Source organism: Ziziphus jujuba, chromosome 9 (assembly GCF_031755915.1).
Source record: "Ziziphus jujuba cultivar Dongzao chromosome 9, ASM3175591v1".
Taxonomy (NCBI): Eukaryota; Viridiplantae; Streptophyta; class Magnoliopsida; order Rosales; family Rhamnaceae; genus Ziziphus; species Ziziphus jujuba.
In genome coordinates, this window is record NC_083387.1 from 23,257,118 (window position 1) to 23,279,152 (window position 22,035).

Genomic DNA, 22,035 nt, shown 5'->3' on the forward strand with positions numbered 1-22,035 from the left:
CTCGCCGGATTGTGTCAACAATCGAAGCAGCTCTCTTCCTCGGTGAACGATCGTGTTTTTTGCGGGACCTTTGTGTCTCTCCGAGGAGCAAACACGGCAGGTGAGTATGAATTTTTGCATCTCTGCATCGCTTTCGTTTTTCATTTTTATACCCATTTTCTTCAACGTTTATTGGTTCATGGCATGTACGGTTAGCTTGTCTTGTAGCGATTCCTTTCCATTGATTTATAGGATTTTGGTGCTGGTTTTTGTGATTGGGTTTCTCTCGTGGATAATCGTGGCTAACCGGCATAGAATTGAGCTGATTATGAGCATAATCGGGGTTGTGTCTGATGCTCTTTCTAAGTACTTGGGTTTGTTCGTGTTTCTGCCCAGTTTGATATGGGAGTTGGTTGTCTATTATGGGCCCATTGTTGTGTTCTTGGTGTTTGCCAGGTTGAATGGGAAGATTGTGCCATGGGAATCCAATGGAGAATATACTTGTGTGTAGAAGCAAGATAATTGGGTGCCTGCTTATTTCACATTGGCAATTCTTACTATGTTGTGGTCTGCTACTGCGATGGTGGAGGCGCATGTGTTTGTGATCAGTGGAACTATTTCACAGTGGTACAGAAGGCCAAGGTCAGTTGTCCATAGTTGGGAGTTCGAATTTATGAACAATTTTTCATAAAATTCCGATAGTATATTTTATTTGGCTGCTGAAATCTTTCTCTTTTTCTTTCAGATTGAGATTGTACTGAGGAAGTCTGAGAAATTGGACTCTCTTATGACTGCTGCTGTGGCATCTGAGATAGCTACTGAAGACGAGGAAAATGTTAAGGAGATTGGCAAGGAAAACAAGGAAAGTGGAAAGGAAAATGATAAATAATAGAAACCTTCTTTTTCAATGCCTTTTTTTTTTTTGTAGTTTAATATAACATTCTTCAGATTTTGTGGTTGATTAGGAAAGGAATTGCATTTACCTTTCTTCAGATTAGTCAACAGCTTGTTTTTTGTTCAAATTGGTTTTCTTCTCTAAATTTGTTTATGGGAACCATCTATTCCACCAATTAAAGTTCTGTTTCTTTGTTGCTTATGAAAATGGTCCTTGCAGAACTAATTCCGTTCATAATGAGAAAACAGCACAAACAAATGAGTTGCCTACCAATTGAAGACTCAGTGTAGAGAAAAATTAATTGGGCCTGATGGCCTCCTAGGAAACAAGTATATATTTTTTAATTCTAGTTATAAATCCCATTAAATTATTTTTATTTTTATTTTTATTTTTAGTTAATTGTTATTTATAAAATACTATATTATAATTTAATTTTAATTTGTATCTAAAATTATATATTAATATAATTTGTGGATGTAAAAAAAAAATTAAATTTTTTAATGTAAATATAAATATATAAACTTACAATTTTAATTAAATATAATATTTTTTTTTGTAAATATAAATATAATTTTTAAAATTTTCATTTTAAAAAAATAAAAAATTATACTGTATCAAACATGTAACAACTAGTTCTCTATTCAGTCTGGAATTCTGCCAACACAGAACTATTCTATTGTATTCTATCTGATCCTGTCCGATCCGAACATGTCCTGTCCGATCAAAATCTATCCTACTTATCAAATGCCACCTCATAGACCCACATTAGCATTGGACTGTTTTGGACTCGGTAAGGTTGTGCTTGTTTCACAGGATTGGGTACGTCAGGACAGGACTGTGTCCCATCGGATGTTTGGTAACGTAATTTTGAGAATGAGACAAGTTATTCAAACAATGATTCTGTCCCACTCGTTCAGAATTAATCAGACCCGTCTTCCCCCTGGGTCACTTTTGTCCCAAACTTGCCGAAGCTCTCCACTTTCTCGCTGGTGTCTCTCGCCGAAGCAGCTCCAGTCCGATCGTGTCAAAAATTGAAGCTTGGCCCGCACGGTTAGCTCGTCCTGTAGCGATTCCTTCCCATTAGTTTATAGGATTTTGGTGCTGGTTTTTGTGTTTTTGGTGATTGGGGGTTCTTTTGTGGATAATTGTGACTAACTGGCATAGAATTGAGCTGACTGTGAGCATAATCGAGGTTGCGTCTGATGCTCTTTCTAAGAACCTGGGTTTGTTCGTGGTTCTGCCCAGTTTGATATTGGGGTTGGTTGTCTATCATGCGCCCATTGTTGTGTTCTGGGTGTTTGCCAGGTTGAATGGGCCGATTGTGCCATGGGAATCCAAGGGAGAATAAACTTGTGTAGAAACAAGATAGTTGGGTGCCTGCTTATTTCACATTGGCAATTCTTACCATGTTGTGGTCTGCTGCTGCGATGGTGAAGGCGTAGGTGTTTGTGATCAGTGGAACAATTTTACAGTGGTACTTCTAGAAGGCGGAGGATTCAACTCCTAAGCGGAGTATTAGAAGTCCGTTGAGGTTAGTTCTTGCTCTTCTTTTCTGTTTGGGATTGTTTATCTAACTTCGTTTATAGCTGCTATTAATTATGGAAAAAGTTGAGAATGCCTTTACTCTGTAGTCCTGCATCTAGAACAGAGAGAATAAAGTAATATATATACGAATGCACCTAACTTGATGGCATAATTTGGTAAAGTTTGATTTCAAATATACGTGAAGGTCCATGTTGGTCGAAATTCATAATGAGTTGTGCTAATAGATTGTCCTTAGAATGGCAGATTGGATAGATATAATGGAGCTTACCGCTATTGGGACACCACTTGTCTTTTTTACGTTCTCTTATGGGTGCTTCTAGTGTAGCACAATTTAATTAATAATATATTGAGCTGGAGTGGGTGTTAAACTTCATAAGTAGCACATGGATTTAAGTTTAAAGATTGAGAATGTGGATGGCAGCCATTTTACTGTAATATGCATGATCAAAATGCTGTTATTGGCCTCTTTACTCTCTAGGATTAATGTTTGCCACTAAGTAAGGTATCTTGTTAAGCTAATCTGTCAGCCATCATTGAAGCATATGATATTTTCAGTGATCAGTGATATCATCTAACATGCATGGTGGACATAGCTGACATGATTTTTCTTCATTTATGATATGCAACAGAAGTTTCAACATCTACGGTTGGCATGAAAGATGAGAACAAAGGTTGTTTGGTACAGAAGGCCAAGGTCAGTTGGCCATAGTTGGTTCTAAGTTATGAACATTTTTTTATAAAATTTCTATAGTATATTTTATTTGGCTGCTGAAACATTTCTCTTTTTCTTTCAGATTGAGATTGTGCTGGGAAAGCCTGAGAAATTTGACTCTTTTATGACTGCTGCTGTGGCATCTGAGATAGCTACTGCAGACAAGGAAAATGTTAAGAAACTGGCAAGGAAAACAAGTGGAAAGGAAAATGATAAATAATAGAAACCTTCTTCTTCAATGCCCTTTTTTTTTCTTTTCTTTTTTTAAGTTTAATATAACACTCTTTCTTACTCTCTGATCTCACAGAGTTAAGTAGGAGAGTAGTCAGGTGTTCTGTTATTGAAGATGGTAGTATGGAATGGTTAAAAGAGTACAGAGAAACAACAACTTGAAATAAGATAGCATTGTATAAAGGTTGCAGTTGCATGCTACTTTCTAGTCTCATCCTTTTCTCAAGGAGTTGTAAAGATTTTCTCTGTTACCATACCATGTTTTGCTGGCTTTGTATTCATCTAAACTTACTGCACATAATATGATGAGTGAATAGTTGATTAGGAAAGGAATTGCATTTACCTTTCTTCAGATTAGTCTGCAGCTTGATTTTTGGTCAAATTTGTTTTATTTTCTTAATTGTGTTTATGGGAACCAGCTATTCCACCAATTAAAGTTCTGTTTATTTGTTGCTTATGAAAATGGTCCCTGCAGAACTAATTCGTTCATCATGAGAAAACAGCACAAACAGATGAGTTACCTACTAGTCTTAGGCTCAGTGTAGAGAGAAATTAATTGGGGCTGATTACAATTTTGTGTCGATTGGGTGTAATTAAAATTTTTTTTAATTAAATATAATATTTACAACTTTAATTAAATATAAGAATTTTTTATAAATATAAATATAATTTTTAAATTTTACACTTTTAGAAAAAATAAAAATATAATTATAAAATAGTTCGGATTATCTATACGAAACATAAAATTTATAACTGTACCAGTCCGCTCCAGACCTGTCCTCGTATCAATTGCAATCGCAACCTATGAGTACCAAAAATCATAAAACCCCATTGACATATCCCAAATGCCGAAATAAGCAAAAAACAACCCAAAAAAAAAAGAAAAAACAAAACAAAAAAATAAAAGATGAAACTACTAGAAGAACCCAACAGTCAAACAACCAAATCATCTAAGAGAGCTGACCGCAGTCGGCGATCACCACCGGCTTCGAAGTCCTTCGGGTGCTGGACCCCACTTTCTCCACGGCCTTCACAAATTCGAAGCCCTCGACGACCTGACCGAAAACCACGTGCTTGCCATCAAGCAACTCCGTCTCGGCCGTACAGATAAAGAACTGAGATTCGTTGGTTCCGGGTCTGGCATTCGCCATGGAAAGGATACCAGGGCCGGTGTGCTTGACGAAGTTCTCGTCGGCAAACTTGGAGCCGTAGATCGACTCACCGCCGGTGCCATTTCCGGCGGTGAAATTGCCTCCCTGGCAGATGGAACCGGGGATCCCATGGTGGAAGGTCATCCTTTGTAGTGCAGACGCTCTCCGCTCCTACCGACCCCTTTCTCGCCGGTGCAGAGGGCAAGGAAATTCTCGGCACTGCTATCCATATAAAGCTCTTGGGCTAGACGCATGAGCAACACCGGCACCCCAAAATGGCTAATGGCTATCCCAGACAAAAAGTGGATGTTTCAGCACAAAAGGAAGCATCTTTAAATGTAGCATTATCTAAACAATGATAACACTAAGAAAACTCAGACTTGACCAAAGATTCTGTAAGGCACCTTATGAAGCAATAAGTAAAAGCAGGTCAATTACAACCCATTTACCTCCCATCGTACAAGAGCAGTATTTCCACCAACTATTTTCAAAATATGTCCACGGGCATTACTGGGAATCAGTAAACCTTATGGAATGGGACATGGGTTTCCACAATTTGTGAGACATCATCGACAAAGGAATTATTAGTAATCTCAACCAATGATGAAATGTCCAGACTTATCTTAAAAGTTATACCTGTAAATAATGAAGAACACAACAAATGAAGATTAGATAACAATTGCATAAGAAGAAAATTCACACAGGAAAAAATTAGTAGAGATAATTTTTTAGCTTATTTCAAGCATAAGCAGAAATATTCACTACAAAGAGAAACCCATCAACATATGAAGCTTTAGCTTTAAAGACATGATAATCTATATAACCATAAAGCAGACACATTTTGATTCAAAATTCAACATCTACAGCTTGCACCTATCATGCACACACACGTTAATATAGGGGAGTTACACTGGTAACAATATGTTTGATTTTAAGCAGAAAATGATAGTCTGGAATGCAACATTTAAATTTAAGCCATATTCTAAGAGTGTAACATGATATGTAGTACAAGTTAACAAATATAAAGAATCATTTTCATAATCAGGATAAGGCTTCATGTTGTACATGGAAGCCAATGCAATTAACCAAAAAGGCCCACATAAAGTTACTCACACACACATTCTGCTGACCAATTTCCTTTCACATAGTCCTGAAAGGAAATTCGCCTTCCAAGTTGCAAAGAAGACATCGAATGAGACCATCAACAAAACTTTCTCTATCCCAAAATTGCATATAAAGTAACTCCCGCAAATTCAAGAGCTATGATATCCAATTGAAAAACCACAATTAATGGATTAACGTTGCGGATAATACCAACAACAGAGTCCAGAATGGTGAAAATAGAAATCCAGAAAAGAAGTAAGATCCTATATAGCTTGTAATAGCAAGAGCATTTTGGACATCCATATTTTTTTGGGTGATCATAGTCTCATGACATCTTCTAGTAATATGAGGAAGTCATTAGCTCACTCTGGTAGGGAAGATGTAAATTATATAAATGCACATGCTACATCCACACCAGCTGGAGACCTTAAAAGAGTATCAAGCTATCATGCATTGCTTTGACCAGAATCCTGAGGTAACTTAATTAATGATATAAGTGACTTGTCCATCTTTTACAAATAACCATGCTAAGAACTCTACTTAAACTCTAACGAAATCCATGATTGGTCATCTCCTAGGAGATTGGTGGAACCTGTAGCAACAGTACAATTCACCGTAGCCTTCCTTTTAACACCAGTTTTATTTATCATGTATATTTGCACAGACAAGACGTACAGGGTGGGTCATCCAAACGTCAACCTGGCCTAACCCACAGTAACATTGGACTATTTTGGACTCAGTAAGAGTACCAAAAAACATAAAACCCCCAGACATATACCAAATGCCGAAATAAGAAAAAAAAAAAAAAATTACTAGAGAAAGACCATCGTAATAGACATAATAAAAAAGACCCAACAAAATCAGACAAACCAAATCATCTAAGAGAGCTGACCGCAGTCGGCGATCACCACCGGCTTCGAAGTCCTTCCGGTGCTGGACCCCACTTTCTCCACGGCCTTCACAACGTCGAAGCCCTCGACGACCTGACCGAAAACCACGTGCTTGCCATCAAGCGACTCTGTCTCGGCCGTACAGATGAAGAACTGAGATCCGTTGGTTCCGGGCCCGGCATTCGCCATGGAAAGGATACCAGGGCCGGTGTGCTTCTTGACGAAGTTCTCGTCGGCGAACTTGGAGCCGTAGATCGACTCACCGCCAGTGCCATTTCCGGCCGTGAAATCGCCTCCCTGGCACATGAAACCCGGGATCACATGGTGGAAGGTCGATCCTTTGTAGTGCAGACGCTCTCCGCTCCTACCGACCCCTTTCTCGCCGGTGCAGAGGGCACGGAAATTCTCGGCGGTGAGTGGAGTGACGTCAGCGAAAAGCTCCATCACCACACGGCCGGCCGGTTCGTCACCGATCGTCACATCCATGAACACCTTAGGGTTTGGCGTATTTAATGAAGCCTCACAAAGGTCTGGCGTCTTTAATAAAAGCTCAAAAGAATGACGAAGGAGAAACCGACCGGTCTCCACTACAACCTCGGCACACAACGACAACTCGGGCAATTGCACCAGTGATGAAAGCCAAGGGATTGGCGCCATTGATGAAAGATTACGGTCGGCCGGTTGGCCACCAATCGTAAAATCTAAGAACACCTTAACCTTTGGCGCCATTGAGGAAAGCTAAGAAGAAGACTAATAACAGAAAAAAGCTCAAGCTCGCTCACAGAAACCTTCGAATTGAAGACCTGAGCGTGTCAAGTGTGGGCGTGGAGTTTATATAGGGTTCAATATTTATTCAGAGCTGATCTTAACCCTTGAATTTAAACACGCGATATGATCTTACATAGAATGAGGTTAACCCTAGTTGCGTTAGGCTTTGACTAGGGTTAGTGTTTGGGATCGGAGGCTAAGGCGGGGCGTGGAGTTTATACAGGGTTCAATATTTAGTCAGAGCTGATCTTAACCCTTGGATTAACACGTGGCATTATCTTACAAGAATGAGGCTAACCCTAGTTGCGTTAGGTTTTGACTAGGGTTAGGGTTTAGGATCCGAGGTTAAAGCGGTATATGCTATTGTCACCACTCGGATGCGTTCGCTCGCTCGTGGACTTTTTGAAAGACGACGACGTTTATTTTCGTACGGTTTTTCTTACGGTTCATCCACGTTGGCGGATAGTCTTCAATATATGCTACGTGGAGAGATCTCGGAATGGGAACTCACGATGTGTGGGTTCATCACACACTTGTCGTACGTGGATCCTTTAATTTAAAGCTGCCATGTCATTGAATTTTTTTACTGAATATCGATATGATCTCTAATCCAACGGTGATTATGAACTGAGTATTTTATACCGGATAAAAAAAAATTATTAAAAAAATACTAAATAAACCCAAAAAAAATAAATAAATAAATAAAATCCAAACATGGGCTACATTTTAAAAATGGTTTTGCAAATATCTACGGCTACCGAACGCGTTCATGAACCCGGACCCGTTTCAAGGAACTCCACAATTTATTGTTATTATTATTTTAAAGAAAAACCAGGTAGTTTTCTTTCTCTCTTTTTTTTTTTTTTTTCAAATATTGAAAAACAGGTAGTTGAATAAAATATCAAACAATTTTATGTTTCAATTATTATTATTAATATTTTTTTGTTAATGAATTCCGGGGCTATACTTCCACGGATATATACATATATATATATATTGTTTTTTTTCACAAATTAGAAAAGAAAAAAAAAACTCTAGTTACGGAATTTGTGGTACGACCCAAATGTACTAAAGGCCTATTCAGCTGTTTTCACCAAAAAGAAAAAGGCTTATTCAAATGTTTTTAAAGTGAGGAATTTATAGAAAAAAAAAAAGCATTGGTAACTATTTTTTTTAGAGAAAAAAAAAAAGAAATATAAAAAAGGGAAAGACTCAGGATGACCTATCATTTAAGCATGCAAACCAATTGGACTAATAAAAAACAATTTGTAAAAAAGGAGGACTAATCATCTTGAATCTGGGTTCATCACACAGTTGTCCTGCGTGAACCCTTTAATTTAAAGCTGCCATGTCATTGATTTTTACTTGACAATCGATATCATCTTTACCTAAAATATCAAAATTTTCTACCAAAATTTTTCAAAATTTTTATCTTTTAAATATCTTATAAAGAAATTTAATGTATATAACTTTTATAATGAAAATTTTTATTTTTTTTTATAAGTTTTTACGTAAATTTTTATCATAATATTCATATTAAATTATTGACAATTTAATTTAAAAATTCATAATTTCAATATAAATTTTTACAATTTTTATATAGTTTTTTAAATTTTTATTTAATTTTTTTTGAAATTTTAAAAATATCTATAATTTTTTTGATTAAATATTTTTCTCAAAAATTTTTATAAATATTATTAATATTTAATAAAAATTTTTGTCAAATTAATATATTGGTAGTTTTTTTACCTTTTAATTGTTTTCTAATAATTAAGCAAATAAAAATAAAATATTCACATTTAATAAATAATATTCAAAATTATATTAGACAAGTTTATCTATATTCTTTGAAAAAAAAAAATATCATAAGTTACAAGTTTACCTAGCTATTATTATTTTTCACAATAAATTTAATATTTGTATAAATATTATCAAGTATATAAAAAATAAAACATAGAAAAAAATTAAAAAATATATAGAAAATATATTTTCTGCAAACCAAAGTTCAAAATTTTAGTATTGATAATATTTAATACATGTAAATTTAACTTTTAAATATTCACATCGATGATATATTAATAATTATGTGCAAAATTATTAAAAAAATATATCTTTTAATAATTTTTTCATACATTTTACATTTTAAAATGAAAATAAAAAAGATATAAACAATTATTAACTATTTTAAAAATTCTTTATAATATTGAAATGATATTTATAAAATATAATATAATTATAATAACAGTTCTATATATCTTAATTAATAATAAATTTTATTAGATATGTATTTTTTTTTACATTTTTTATTATTAATAATATTATATTTTTAACAATTAATATTTATTATAAATCGATTGATTAAGAAAAATATAATATTTATAATTTTAATAAACAATTTAATAATTAATTAAATAAATAAACCAATACTAAAATTCTAATAAAAATTTCAATTTTTTAAAATAAATTTCATTTAATTTTCATTTATGAATTTTTATTGATATTAAATAATTTTTAAAAATTTTTTTTAGATATTTTTGTATTTTAAATTTTTGATATTTTTATCAATATCACTGATAAAAATTTTAATCTTGCTCCGATGCAACGGTGATTACAAAACTGAGTATTTTATACAAGATAAAAAAAAATTATTACCAACGGCTACCCAACACTTTAATGGACCCGGACCCGTTTCAAGGAGCTCCACAATTTATTGTTGGTATCATATTGAATAAAAAACCAGCTAATTTTCTTTTTTTTTTTTTCAAAAAATAAAAAATAAAAACAGGTTGTTGAATAAGATATCAAATCATTTCATGTTTCAATTATTATTATTATTTTTTTTGGTCAATGAAATCCAGGGCTATACTTCCATGGATATATATATATATATATATATATATATTTTAGTATTTTTATAATTACAAATGTTTCAATTTCTAAAATCAATTTTGAAACATTCATATATTTTATTTGAAAATTTATTTTAATATAATCCAATTTGATTAAATTTAATAGATTCCATCAAATTGATATCACTAGCATCTCACATGACTCTTCAAATATTATTTTTTAAATTTTATTTGTTTATTTGGTAGGAGTAAAAGGAAAAAGCATTTTAGTATCCTTTAAAATCACTAAATTTTATTTTAGATCTTTAAATCAATTTTTTCATATTGATAAAGAATATTAAATGTTTAACAAAATTTAAGAGCTCAAATAAGAATATCAAATATTCAAACAATTTTGGAAGTCAAAAAAATTATCAGTTTGTTAAAAAAAAATCCAAGTGTTTGAAAGAATACCAGATATTAAAAATATATATATATATATCATGAACTCAAAATAAAGTAAACTAGATGTAAAAAAAAAAAAAAAAAATCTTAAAGTCTGGAAAAAATCATATAGTAAAAAAATACTAGATGTTAGAATATTTGATATTTTATTAGACTCTCAAAATTTTTTTAATACTAGCATTTTTTTATCATGCTTTTAAAATTTATTTTTTTGCCATCTAGTATTTTTTGGACTCTCAGATTTTTTTTTTAAATATTTGATATTTTTTTGATGCTGTTAAATTTATTTTTTTTTTTTACTATCTTGTCTTTTTATAGTATTTTCAAAAAAAATTTAGTATATAATTTTTTTTCGGTTCTTCGATTTTGTTGAACATCTAATTTTTTTTATCAATATGAAAAAATTAATTTTAAACATCCAAAATGAAATTTAGTGATTTTAAAAAATATTAGAATATTGTTTTCTTTTACTCTAACAAAATAAACAACTAAAATTTAAAAAATAATAAAAAAATAATTTTTAGAAAATCACGTGAGTTGCACGCGTTTTCAATTTGAAAGAATCTATTAAAGTTAATGCAATTAAATCACGTTAAAATAATTTTTCAAATATAAAATATGAATATGTCAAAATTGATAGTAAAAAAGTATTTCAATCAATATTGACACTAGGAATCCCCTAAACAATTTGTTTGCCATTTGGCATTGAAAACTAAAGTATTCAGCTATATCCACACAAGTTTCTTACATCAACTCCTCGGTCTGTAACAATCTGGGATAGACAAACGATATTATATGTTTCAAGGACTTCATTGACCCTTTTAGGGAAAGCATGTCCCTCCGTGGCTGTAAAAACATTGAACCAAGAAACAAAGAGAGTTAGATATAAAAAGAACCCAGAAATAGTATTTCTCATAATGAAAGGATTATTACCTCCAATCAACTGTTTAACTGCTTTTGAGAAGTCATCTACGCGTCCCAATACAGGTGTTATGCCGCATATCTGTAGGACGCAAAGCTCCAAGTATAAGGCCATCTCCAATATTTGCAGTAACAAGCAGCAAATGTTCTGGACCTGTTTTGGAATATGCTTCAATTTGTTGGCCTCGCACAACTCGGTTACAATGGCAATTGCTTGATCCTGCATCGCAAAAGAATACCCAAGTCCAAAATAAAGGCTCACTTTTAACATTCATTTCAAGATTAGGTAACAAAATCGCAATATTATCAGAGTGGGACAACATTCTAAAATAAACATAGTCATCTTACCTGTAAGCCATGTAAAATTTCAGGCATCGGAAGCTCAGGAAAATGGGCAAGATCAACATAACCCACCTCCTCTGCCCTTCTAGAAGCGCCCTCAGCTTGCAAACAGAGAAATTTCAAAAGGAGAAATGTAATTCGGTAGATCTGTAGCGCAACTTCGTCAGAGAAGTATGTGTGAGAAGCGTGTAGAGCATTTTCAGTTGCTCTACTTCTGATTATTAAAGCAGGTGTGGTAGAGACTGCTGAGAACTTTTGTTTTGAGACACATCTAAGAGGCGCAAGAGCAAACCATCCATTTCTGCTGTTGATAAATGATGGTTTCTTGCAGTATTCAAACTTCTGTTTGAAGACAGGAGGACATAAAAGAGGGACAGTTGCACTAGGAGATTCTCCAACACGTTGCATTCCCCTACTAATGAAGGCTAAAGGATGGATACTTTGTCCTCTCAGATGCGAATCCATTTCCTTCACGGCCTTAACCCATGAATTCCAATGCTTTGCCAGCACACACATTAGCATGAGAGTATGCTCAATTTCTTTAAGATTAGTCAGGGATGATGGAGTTCTTTGTGCCCGCGGTCTTTTCTTGTCATGATCATCAGATGGAAAGTTTGGTGCACTGAGATAATAAGAAATCATGTACGCCTTTTCACAAAATAAGTAGGGAATCACATTATCCAAAATATCCACACACGAAGAACCATCTCCTAAGGACTGAACCATTGCTGTGATGACAGCCAATCCAAGTCCCCAGATTTGTTGAGGCTTTTCAATTTTTTCTGAAAGAGATGGACAGACTTCCCTTATTATTGGTTAACATGAAAGGTGTATCGCCCAGGCTTTCAGAAAACAAAAGTCTCAGAGATGAGAGAAAACCAGAATTAAGAAGCATCTCAGCATCTTCTCTCACACGGGCTAGTGTCAAAATGAACTTCATTATTATGGATATGGATGAAAAAGAATTCTTACCCTGAAGCTTCATAATAACATACTACAACTGGAGGTGATTCTGTACAATGGGAAACCAAGTGTTAGGTGTTAAAAAACTTCTTAGCATCAAGTCAACAATAGTCAAGGCGAGAGTGCAATGCTCAACAGTGGCAATACGGTTGCAGAGAACAGGTAATAGCCCCAAACACACATTAGAAAATTTAGCTACGTCTTCAACAAATTCCACATCGAATATCCCACCAAATTGTGAGTTTAGACAACTAAACTCCACTGTTGAGAGAGGCAACAACAGTAAGAGTTTCATTGTATTTTTAACCTCGGTAACTGATGGCCTGAAATTGGTCAATACTTTAAAGTCCAGAACCTGATGTTTTTTAGACAAGTATGCAAATAGACAACGTGAGGCATTGATGTAGTGATTGCAAAAGATGGAGAAGCAATTCTGCTTTGGCCGCAAGAAAATGACCAATGAAAAATGTGAGTAGAGGTTGTGAATAAATCAATTGAGGCCCTAATGTAAATGAAGCCAAAACCATATAACTACTCCAAAGAGGATGTACTCAATTTAAAATTTAAAACATTTTAAAAGTCTTTCAAAGTTTAAAAATATTCCATTTAAATTTTAAAAACTCCACTCAAATTTAATAATATTCAAATCAGATTTTGATGGATTTTATAAAAATCTATTAAAATCTAAATGTATTAAATTAAAATTTTATAGAATTTTTTTAAAATATGATAGTATTCAAAAAATTATTAATTTTAAAAAATAATAAATTTTAATGGATTTAAAAAGATTTTAACAGTGAAATTATAAAGAAAATTATTAATATGAAATCCAGCTTTAAATCCAAACATTTTGTTGGATTTTTATAAAATTTTTATGGAATCTGTAAAATTGTATAACAATCTATCAAAGTCCTTTAAAATCTATAACTCATTGTAAATCTTTCAAACTCTAAATTGAATTCATTCCCATAAATATTTCTTGAACACAAAAAGCAACAAGACATAGCTGATGAACCAAAAAAACAAATTCCAGTTCAGTGAGGAGGGAGTCCATACGGGATTGCAAAAATAAGATATCAACAATACAATAGCGGAAACTATAGGAATTGGTTCGATTCCTGACGATATCACTGATTGGAGAAAGATAGGGAGGCTGGAAGACTTATCCTGCAAATTAACAGAATTGAACAATCGGTTCCTGTGATTTGTTGAAGTACTATTCACAAAGTCAACTAAAATAATATAAAGGCAGAAAATAGTATATTAGATGAATTACTAGACAGATGGATAGTCACTGTTACTAAATAGCCCAAAAGATGATGAACCAAAGATCAATACAATTTACCGATGCTTGCAGAAAACTAAATATAATGTGCTAAAACTTGTTAAAGAAACTGACATAAACTTGGAAAGACATGCATTTAGCTAAAATCAAATCACCACACTCAATTACCTAAATATCAAGTTATTCCTAGTTAGCATGCCAATTAAATTGCAGTTTCCTTATTTTCTTCAAAACTATACCTTCGAAAACTCAGACCGCATATTGAAAAGAATATCCAAAACAGAACAGATAGTAACTGTTAAACCCTCAATCTCTACTAGATCAAAGAGACAACAAATATAACATTTCTGCAGAAAAGAAATGCCTATATTAGGGAAGAGAAAAATAAAAAATAAAAAATGAGCAATGCATGACAAGATAAAATAAGGAGGCAAAACTCCAACACTCGTGAAGTCGTGCAAACAATCCGAAACCGAAAGAGAGTGATGTTAATTGAAGAGTCAACATAGTAACATGTCCCGGATTATCTCACCCAGCTTTTCAGAATAGGGTGTTATCATAATGCCCTTTTTAATCAGTTCAGTCACCTAAAACAATAAAAACATGGTTAACCTGCCATGTTCAGATCTATATTTAAGCTGGGTTCATATCAACAGATAAACAACAGTTGATTTCAGTAGGCATAAAAAGCTAACATCAGTTAGCTGAAAATTGCAGGCATAGATAGGAACATTTAACCATGTATAAATGCAATAAAACAATAATCCCAATAAGCGTAAAAACCAATCTTGACCTTTCCACAGGCCACTTTAAGAAATCAAACAACGAAAAGGCACCACCAAAACGCAATTTGGGACACACAATCATGCAGCCCAGCAACCACAAATGGTCATCCAAATTGCCTACAAAATGACAACTCATACATGAGGAACACTAACTTCTCATAATTGTTAATTTGTAATGATATTTTACAAAGTTAAAAGAAGCTAAGCATTGTTAATTGCATGTGCACAAATCATTAATTGCAAAAGAACCAGTAAATTTAGATGTGCAAGTTATGATCTTTTAATGTATTGAGATGTGCGAGTTATAACCTTTTAATGTAGACACTCATGTCAATACATACATAGAAATATAAAACCACTCATGGTTGTACAAATTACAGTTTACTCCTTGGATATCAATTGAATTTTCATTTTGTCTCCTAATGTTCAAAAACCATCAGAATTCCCCCCGATTAATTAATTTATTACAGATTTGTCCATACAGCCGTCAGTTATAGGCTCATTCCAAGCTCTTTTTAATAATTATTATTATCTTTTTAAACTTTTGGTGGGTAGCTCAGAAAAATGCGAGTTGAAAAATAAAATAGACACGGAAATGAAGAAAACTGAAGATGATTTTAAGCTATATTGTAATGCAATGATATGGAAATCATTAGGTTCATGGGTAATTTGTTAAAATAAACTTGCTAACTAATCCAAAGCCAATGTGATAGCTTTTGCGTATTGGGAAGGCAAGTTGAAATCAAGTGATATTTTCAAACAAACAAAATGAAGCCTACATTTTATTTAACAAGAGGTGCAGAGCGTTATTGGAGGAAAACCAAAGTGAACAGACGACACAAGAAAGACATGAATGCCTCAACATTAATCATTAAGCCTCAAAAAATTAATTTATATTTAACTTGCCTTTGTACGACTCCCATAGAAAGCTAATTTGTAGGGCATTAATTAACCCGTAACTATCTATATCAATACATAAAATTTTCTCCCTCTTTTTGATCGTGTATGACTATTTTAGAAGGAAATGGAAATTTCCCACTAAGTTTTGTATCTCTTTTTAAATCTAATTTCCTTGGTCAATATGTGAGCCGAGTCATAAAAATAAGATCATAAAAACCACAATATCATAATTTTTATACGTAAAGGAAACAAGAAGACATAAAAAGAAATTGAGAACCAACTATAGAAGCACAGGAAAAAACCAAGATGTCTCTTCTGTGTTATTCTCCAGCGCGTGTGTTTCACCTTGTATTTCCAGTATTCATGGTTAACCAGAACATATTGCAAAAAGAAAACAACAAGAGCTAGGACAGCATCATTCTCAAATCCTGTTTCCATGAGCTGCATGGTAAAGTCCAGCATTGCAACGTTTAAAGCATGCATGTTAAGACGGAAAGCTGACTGTAATAAAGCACATTTGACCTAAGCAGAAGGCTTAACAGAATAAATGTCTAAAGCATGCTTACATCTATGATGTATGAATACATGCACCAACAACGAAACAAAGTTTAATTTATCAAAGAAAAAAAAAAAAAAAAAAAAAGGCTCCATGACCAAAAATCACATAAGTCACATAACCATGCACTACTTAAGATAAAGAACGGAAGAACAAAAGTGTGCGCTGCAATGGGATCCCAAAGCTAATAGGTTAAGGCAAAATAAAAGCATGCAATGAAAAGCCAACCACCGAATACCCTGACATAGTCAAAGGACAGTCATTATCATTCTGCTCGCAGTCAATCAACAGCATCTTTACCAGTTTTCCAGAAAGCAACCATGATCCACTAGAAAAAGACAGGGTGATGAATTCATTCTCCACTAAAATACCACTAATACAAATATTAATTGACTATTAATAGTCAGTTCAATCTGAAACACATGTTAGAGAAGCTGGCCCTGGAAGCAGAAAAATTGAAGAAAATGCTGATACAGCAAAACAGAACATGATGATTCATTATTGACAACATGGCATTCTATGTATTTTATAAAATGATTTCAGCTGCCAATATAAAATTTCATTGACAAGAAGAGGATGTAATTGATCATTAATTTGATGCGACCGAAATGAAGAAATACAAAATCTGAAAGAAAATAGAGAACATGTGAAGAAAGTTAAACAAGGCAGCAGTGTCCAAATGCAGGAAACAAACGTTCCAAAAGAATAAGTCAAAAAGCCTCAGAAGGATATAACTCATAACCTCAATCTCTTCCCCTCTCCTTTTTTCCATAATCTAAATCAATCTTGTCAATACAAAATTAATTCAGCTATGCATATTTAAAAATATATATAATGGTAAAGGAAGACAGAAACTACTTATTTATTAAATTAATAACTATAAAGAAGGTAGTAACTAAATGGTGTATATGCATATCAACAATAAATTATACAATATCCCAATCTTATAAGATAGGGCTTTACCATGATGAACCATTACTGCCAGCGTCAAGAACACTCATCTTTAAAGCCACATCAAAGATATTTGCCTTCAAAGTCACTGCAGCAACATTCAAAGGCAAACTGCCCAAAAATATAAACATATCCAGATTAAAATATAGAGATTGCATTACCAGGTTTTGCTTAAAATATAACCAATTGAAAGCAATATCAAAATACTTGAAATGCATTTAACGCCCTGAAGTCGGGGTATCTAGCATTTTAGTCTGCAATTCCAGTCTATACTACTGTACCCTAGATTTTCTTACTGCAACCAGTCTATCCAACCAAAAGGTGCTAGCAACTACTGCTAATGAAACTCTTTTGTGCCAGAAGATGGTCCACCATGTTCAATTTCACTCCAGTTCATATTTGTTCTTGGGTGACCGATTTTAGTGTGAGTTGTGTTGATTGCCAACTGGACTCACTTCTTACTAACTTTATTTTTTTGACTGATGATACTTTAACAAGGTAGCATAGCTGTATTCTATGCTTGATCTTGTTCTCAAATCTCGTTGATTCTGTTAAAAAGTCAAAAAATATATATATATATATACATATAACATGAGGATAATAATAATAATAATAATAAAAGGCGAGGGGAAAACTCTATCTAGTTTTCTCTTCCTTTTTCATTTCTTTTGTTCTCTCTCTCTTTCTCTCTCTCTCTCCTCCCTCCATTATTCAACTTCTTTCTCAGCTTTACATTTTCCGGAGCTTTCAATTAAAGAAGCCAAATATCATGGTTAATATAATCATTTTCCTGTGTTTTAGGATATAATTCATAGATAAGCACCTATAATTTACTCAATGATAAGATTAAAATTAAAGTGCATAAGGTCTAGTAGACAAGATAATATATATATGTTGTCAGTAATAGAGAAATATAATTACTGTTATAGCTCCCATTAATGAACAGATTCCCAAGTAGACAAGTATATCTTTCTGTCCATAGCAAGGTTCAAAATGCAAAATCAGAGCTAACACTACAGAAAGTGCCGCTGCAACATAAATCAGCAAAGCTGTTGGCAGAAAAAGTAAGTAGAAAATTAGCAGGGTTAAGAGATGAAATTCTCACTACAAATGACTTTGACGACAACAATTAGGGGGTTTCAAACTTAAAAACCTGGTTGAGTTGCCGGAATCCAGATTTCTTGTACAGAAGTTGGAGTATACATGCATGGATTACAATTACAACTGATCCCACAATACAAGACAAGCATCCCAAAACACCCATTTTCTATAGTCGTTCCTTCAACAAGAAGTGAGCCAAAGCAGCACTACACAGATTCACAAAGCAAGTCTTTCAGAAACTTTTACCAAATTTTCAAAAAAGTTACCACATTGAAGAACTCAGATACCTCAGCATTTACCTGATTATTATGCTTGGTGCACCAAGTGGGGTTACAAGAACTGCTGAAGCATATACATAAGCCACAAAATTGGCAACCTTTCCAACACTGTTTAGTGCATATATTTCAATCACAATATCAGTAACTTATCAATTTCATTATCATTCCACATTCAAAAATATGAAATGGGGGGCTAGGGTTGAGAGCAGAGAGAGAGAGTAAGAGAGTTGCATAACTAGATGTACTTACTTGTCACCACGCCAGCCCACCATGGAGGCTCAAGTAAGTATAGCCCCCGACTACTACATCGCCCAACAGAAAACGTACACTTAGACAAAAGAAACACACATGCATTATCACATTAGAAGCTAAAAATTAACCCCCAAAAAAAATTGTCAGTTTCCTTATGATATTAGCTACAAAATTAGAAACTGTGATTCAAAGAACTACACTGTCCATGTGGTATTATCAAATACCTGCAAAGATCAATACATAGAACTGCATACATATATAACATCATAATTTAGCTGTCTGATTTGCTATCACAATTAGCAAAGAAAGAATTATAATGTTTCAATTTTAGTTTTATCTTGATAATATTATCAATGGCATTTCATAAAGTAAAACCAGGACAAACCTGCCTACCACAACAGTACAAGATAATAATGCTAGAAGAGACCAAAACTTCAACAAGAACTGGACAAAACATATTTACGTAAAAAGTTCAAAGAAAAAAAAAATTATAGATCAGGGAAACAACTTTTGACCATTCATAGCTCTTAACTGAACAGATACTTAATGCACCATGATTGACACAACACACACCAAGCTTCCGTCATGTTTGTCATGAAGCTGCTCCATAGGGGAGAACACTGTATTTAACGCTTCTGACGTTATCCAAAATTTGTTCACACCTTTTTTTATCTATTGAACATGCAAACTATCAGTTTGTAACGAGTATGAGCCTTCAACACCTAAACTAGCACTCTGCTACTGGAATCCCAAATAATCAAAAGATAAAATAAATTTACACAAAATGTGATTCCACACCTAGGACAATTTCCATTAAAAAACTTTGAAAAAAGGGTCTTCCAAATTGCTTCCCTATGTATGAAATGCATGTATTGCATGCATACAATGGAAAGAAAATCATCTTAGAATATCCATTCTCGATACCAACATTCCAAACTTCAATTGGCAATTTGTTCTGCTCAAATACCTCACTTTCCACAATCGAAAATCATCGAAAACGAGCCCAAGAAATGGCACACCCATCTTGATCACTAAAAAATGATACAGTATTATCACAACGACATCAACGATGACACACCAAAAATGCAAAACAATAAACCAGAAAATTAAGACCCCAATCAAGCAGCCCTAGTAAGGAAACAAATCAACTCATTTGCAATTCTCAAAAATCAAAAAGAAAAAAAAAAATCCTTCGGCAGAGATCTGGAAAATATCGAACAGTCGCAATAAAGAATTAATTAAATATAAATGGCGAATATTAAATTAGATGGAAAACCTGCACGAGTACCGATAGCACCGGCGCGCTTGAGGCCTTTCTTCTTCAACATGAAGCTGGAACCTATGAATGTGCTCGATGCCACTGCCAGTATCACCCCCTTCAAATTGTCCGAAACCCCCATTCCCTTCTCTTTCTCTCTCTCTCTCTCTCTCTCTCTCTCTCTCTCTGTGTACGAGTCCTAAATGAGATTCAATTAAGGCAACGAAGAGCTCGGATTTCCCGCCCCAAAAAAAAAAAAAAAAAAAAAAAAAGCTGAAATTTCCGTCAAAAAAGGGAAATGGCGGCCAAACGTGAATTTGCACACGTTCAACTCACAATTAGAGCGATGCAAAGCGAGAAAGAAAGAAAGAAAAAAAAGGAATAAAGATACAAAAACAAACAAAAAAGAAAAAATAGTAGAAAACGCGTCTCTAAGAGAAAAGCGAGTCTCAGTGAGTTCGTCGTCTTGTCGGAAGCTTCTGGTATTGTGTGTAAAATGGTACTACCACTACGAGTAGAGCAAAATGGGAATGGTTTCGCTGCTTCACGAGTCTGCTTGAATTGCATAAGCTAGGGGAGTTGGCTGATTGATCAGGACCGTCCGTTACGTGATTTGATCTATCATCCACATGTATTACGCGTTTAGCTTTTCTTTTTCTTTGTGTTGTAGAAAGTTTCTTTACATTTCCCTTTTTACCTATTTCAAAAACTCGTTTTCAAAAAAAAAAAAAAAAAAAAAACTTTTGTGAGCTCTGTTTGGTAATTATGTGGTTGAAGACGAAGCTCGTGCTCCTGCACTTGTTGCTTGCGGAATGACGATAATACCCACTCTCCTAGTGGCTTGGCATAGCCTTTGCTAAAGCTTTTAATGAAGGATTCGGTTGAGTGAAAATGGTAATTTCCGCTTTTGGGAAATTTATATCCGTTACATGAACGTGACAAGCTGCAGGACAGCAAGCGCACGAAGATGTGCAGTTTAATGTTTCCTCACAGCATTCAAATATATTTTCTTTTTTACAAAGGGTAAGGGAGGGCAATCTCAAAATATCCATAATATTCCTGTCCTTTTTTATATATAAAAAATGCTATTCAAGTTTTTTTTTTTTTTTAGAGCGACTTCAGGGAGTTAATTAGGTCAAGTAAAAAGTTTAGTTTGGATAAATATTTCAGACAAACTATGTCCAAAATTGGAAAATTTCACCTCATACAATGATTTTCTTAATTAAATTGCAAGTGTTTGGATTGACAAAATCAACACTAATATAGAACATACATTCAATCTTTTTTTTTTTTTTTCTTTCTTTTGATTTGATAAATGAACAAGCATTCGATTTGATTAGTCATCCCTTTTGTTTTGTTTTTTTTTTTTTTTTGGTGGTAATTTGATTAGTCATTCTTTTTGCTTGAATTTGATTAGTCATTCTACTTAAAAAAAGAGTCAACATATATGAATTACATATTTAACCAAAATGATAACACCTAAGGTAAGGAATTTCCATTCCAAGTTTTGGTTGAACATGCATTCTATAAAAAATGCCCATTCTTTTCTTTTGTTTTTATTTTAATCTTTATATATATATATATATATATGTATGTATGTATATGATACTTTTTTTTTCCACTTTTTCATAAGTATAAAATAATTTATTCTCTTAAAAAATACAACAATTAAGGTATGTTTGGCATGATTTATTTTTAGGCAATAAGCACTTATTGGTTGTTATAAACATTTTTAGTTTAAAAAATTTATGTTTAACTAAAAATCAATAAGTGTTTGTTAACCAACAGAAAGCTTTTTAAGCCAAAATGGAAATTTTTTTAACTTCTCCAATAATGCTTACTTTGAGCTTTTACATAACCCCAAAGAACATTAAA

At 33.4% G+C, this 22,035-nt stretch overlaps 2 protein-coding genes, 1 long non-coding RNA gene and 1 pseudogene across 46 annotated transcripts; 1 reads left to right on the forward strand and 3 right to left on the reverse strand.

The window, feature by feature from the left end:
* The first annotated feature begins 1,762 nt into the window (after window positions 1-1,762).
* Window positions 1,763-3,772, forward strand: LOC132799478 (uncharacterized). The gene is made up of 3 exons (XR_009634101.1): window positions 1,763-2,405; window positions 3,049-3,113; window positions 3,214-3,772. It is a non-coding gene; the product is annotated as an uncharacterized LOC132799478 (long non-coding RNA).
* A 219-nt stretch (window positions 3,773-3,991) lies between these two features.
* Window positions 3,992-4,767, reverse strand: LOC132799537 (peptidyl-prolyl cis-trans isomerase-like; annotated as a pseudogene).
* On the reverse strand, window positions 4,660-7,359 carry LOC132799536 (peptidyl-prolyl cis-trans isomerase-like). 3 transcript variants are annotated; one of them, XM_060811596.1, is made up of 3 exons: window positions 6,510-7,358; window positions 4,963-5,149; window positions 4,660-4,799 (listed from the first exon to the last, which is right to left on the reverse strand). In XM_060811596.1, exons 1-2 carry the CDS (start codon window positions 7,234-7,236, stop codon window positions 5,031-5,033), a joined length of 846 nt encoding a protein of 281 aa, XP_060667579.1. In that variant the 5' UTR covers window positions 7,237-7,358; the 3' UTR covers window positions 4,660-4,799; window positions 4,963-5,030. The 3 variants fall into 3 exon arrangements, with proteins under 3 accessions (XP_060667579.1, XP_060667580.1, XP_060667581.1); XM_060811597.1 differs by having other exon boundaries at window positions 4,748-4,861; window positions 6,510-7,359; XM_060811598.1 differs by lacking the exon at window positions 4,660-4,799 and having other exon boundaries at window positions 5,011-5,149; window positions 6,488-7,355.
* Window positions 7,360-11,201: 3,842 nt separating this feature from the next.
* On the reverse strand, window positions 11,202-20,840 carry LOC132799469 (uncharacterized). 42 transcript variants are annotated; one of them, XM_060811359.1, is made up of 11 exons: window positions 20,179-20,840; window positions 18,900-18,978; window positions 18,672-18,758; window positions 18,425-18,578; window positions 18,193-18,320; window positions 17,284-17,382; window positions 14,319-14,426; window positions 12,711-13,961; window positions 11,838-12,613; window positions 11,502-11,709; window positions 11,202-11,414 (listed from the first exon to the last, which is right to left on the reverse strand). In XM_060811359.1, the coding sequence occupies exons 8-11, from the start codon at window positions 12,814-12,816 to the stop codon at window positions 11,290-11,292; spliced, it is 1,215 nt and encodes a 404-aa protein (XP_060667342.1). In that variant the 5' UTR covers window positions 12,817-13,961; window positions 14,319-14,426; window positions 17,284-17,382; window positions 18,193-18,320; window positions 18,425-18,578; window positions 18,672-18,758; window positions 18,900-18,978; window positions 20,179-20,840; the 3' UTR covers window positions 11,202-11,289. The 42 variants fall into 42 exon arrangements, with proteins under 42 accessions (XP_060667342.1, XP_060667339.1, XP_060667343.1 ...); XM_060811356.1 differs by adding an exon at window positions 14,612-14,666 and having other exon boundaries at window positions 12,711-14,426; XM_060811360.1 differs by lacking the exon at window positions 14,319-14,426 and adding an exon at window positions 14,873-14,981.
* Window positions 20,841-22,035: the final 1,195 nt, after the last annotated feature.

Excerpts from the sequence above, each read along its gene's own strand:
- LOC132799536 (XM_060811596.1), bottom strand. The coding sequence starts at position 7,236 with ATGGCGCCAAAGGTTAAGGTGTTCTTAGATTTTACGATTGGTGGCCAA. Across the intron at positions 5,150-6,509 it reads GGTGGTGATCGCCGACTGCG|GTATAACTTTTAAGATAAGT; the intron begins GTCAGCTCTCTT and ends CATTATTTACAG.
- LOC132799469 (XM_060811367.1), bottom strand. The coding sequence starts at position 12,816 with ATGAAGCTTCAGGGTAAGAATTCTTTTTCATCCATATCCATAATAATG. Across the intron at positions 12,614-12,710 it reads TGAGATGCTTCTTAATTCTG|AAAAAATTGAAAAGCCTCAA; the intron begins GTTTTCTCTCAT and ends CATCTCTTTCAG. Across the intron at positions 11,415-11,501 it reads AGTTAAACAGTTGATTGGAG|CCACGGAGGGACATGCTTTC; the intron begins GTAATAATCCTT and ends ATGTTTTTACAG.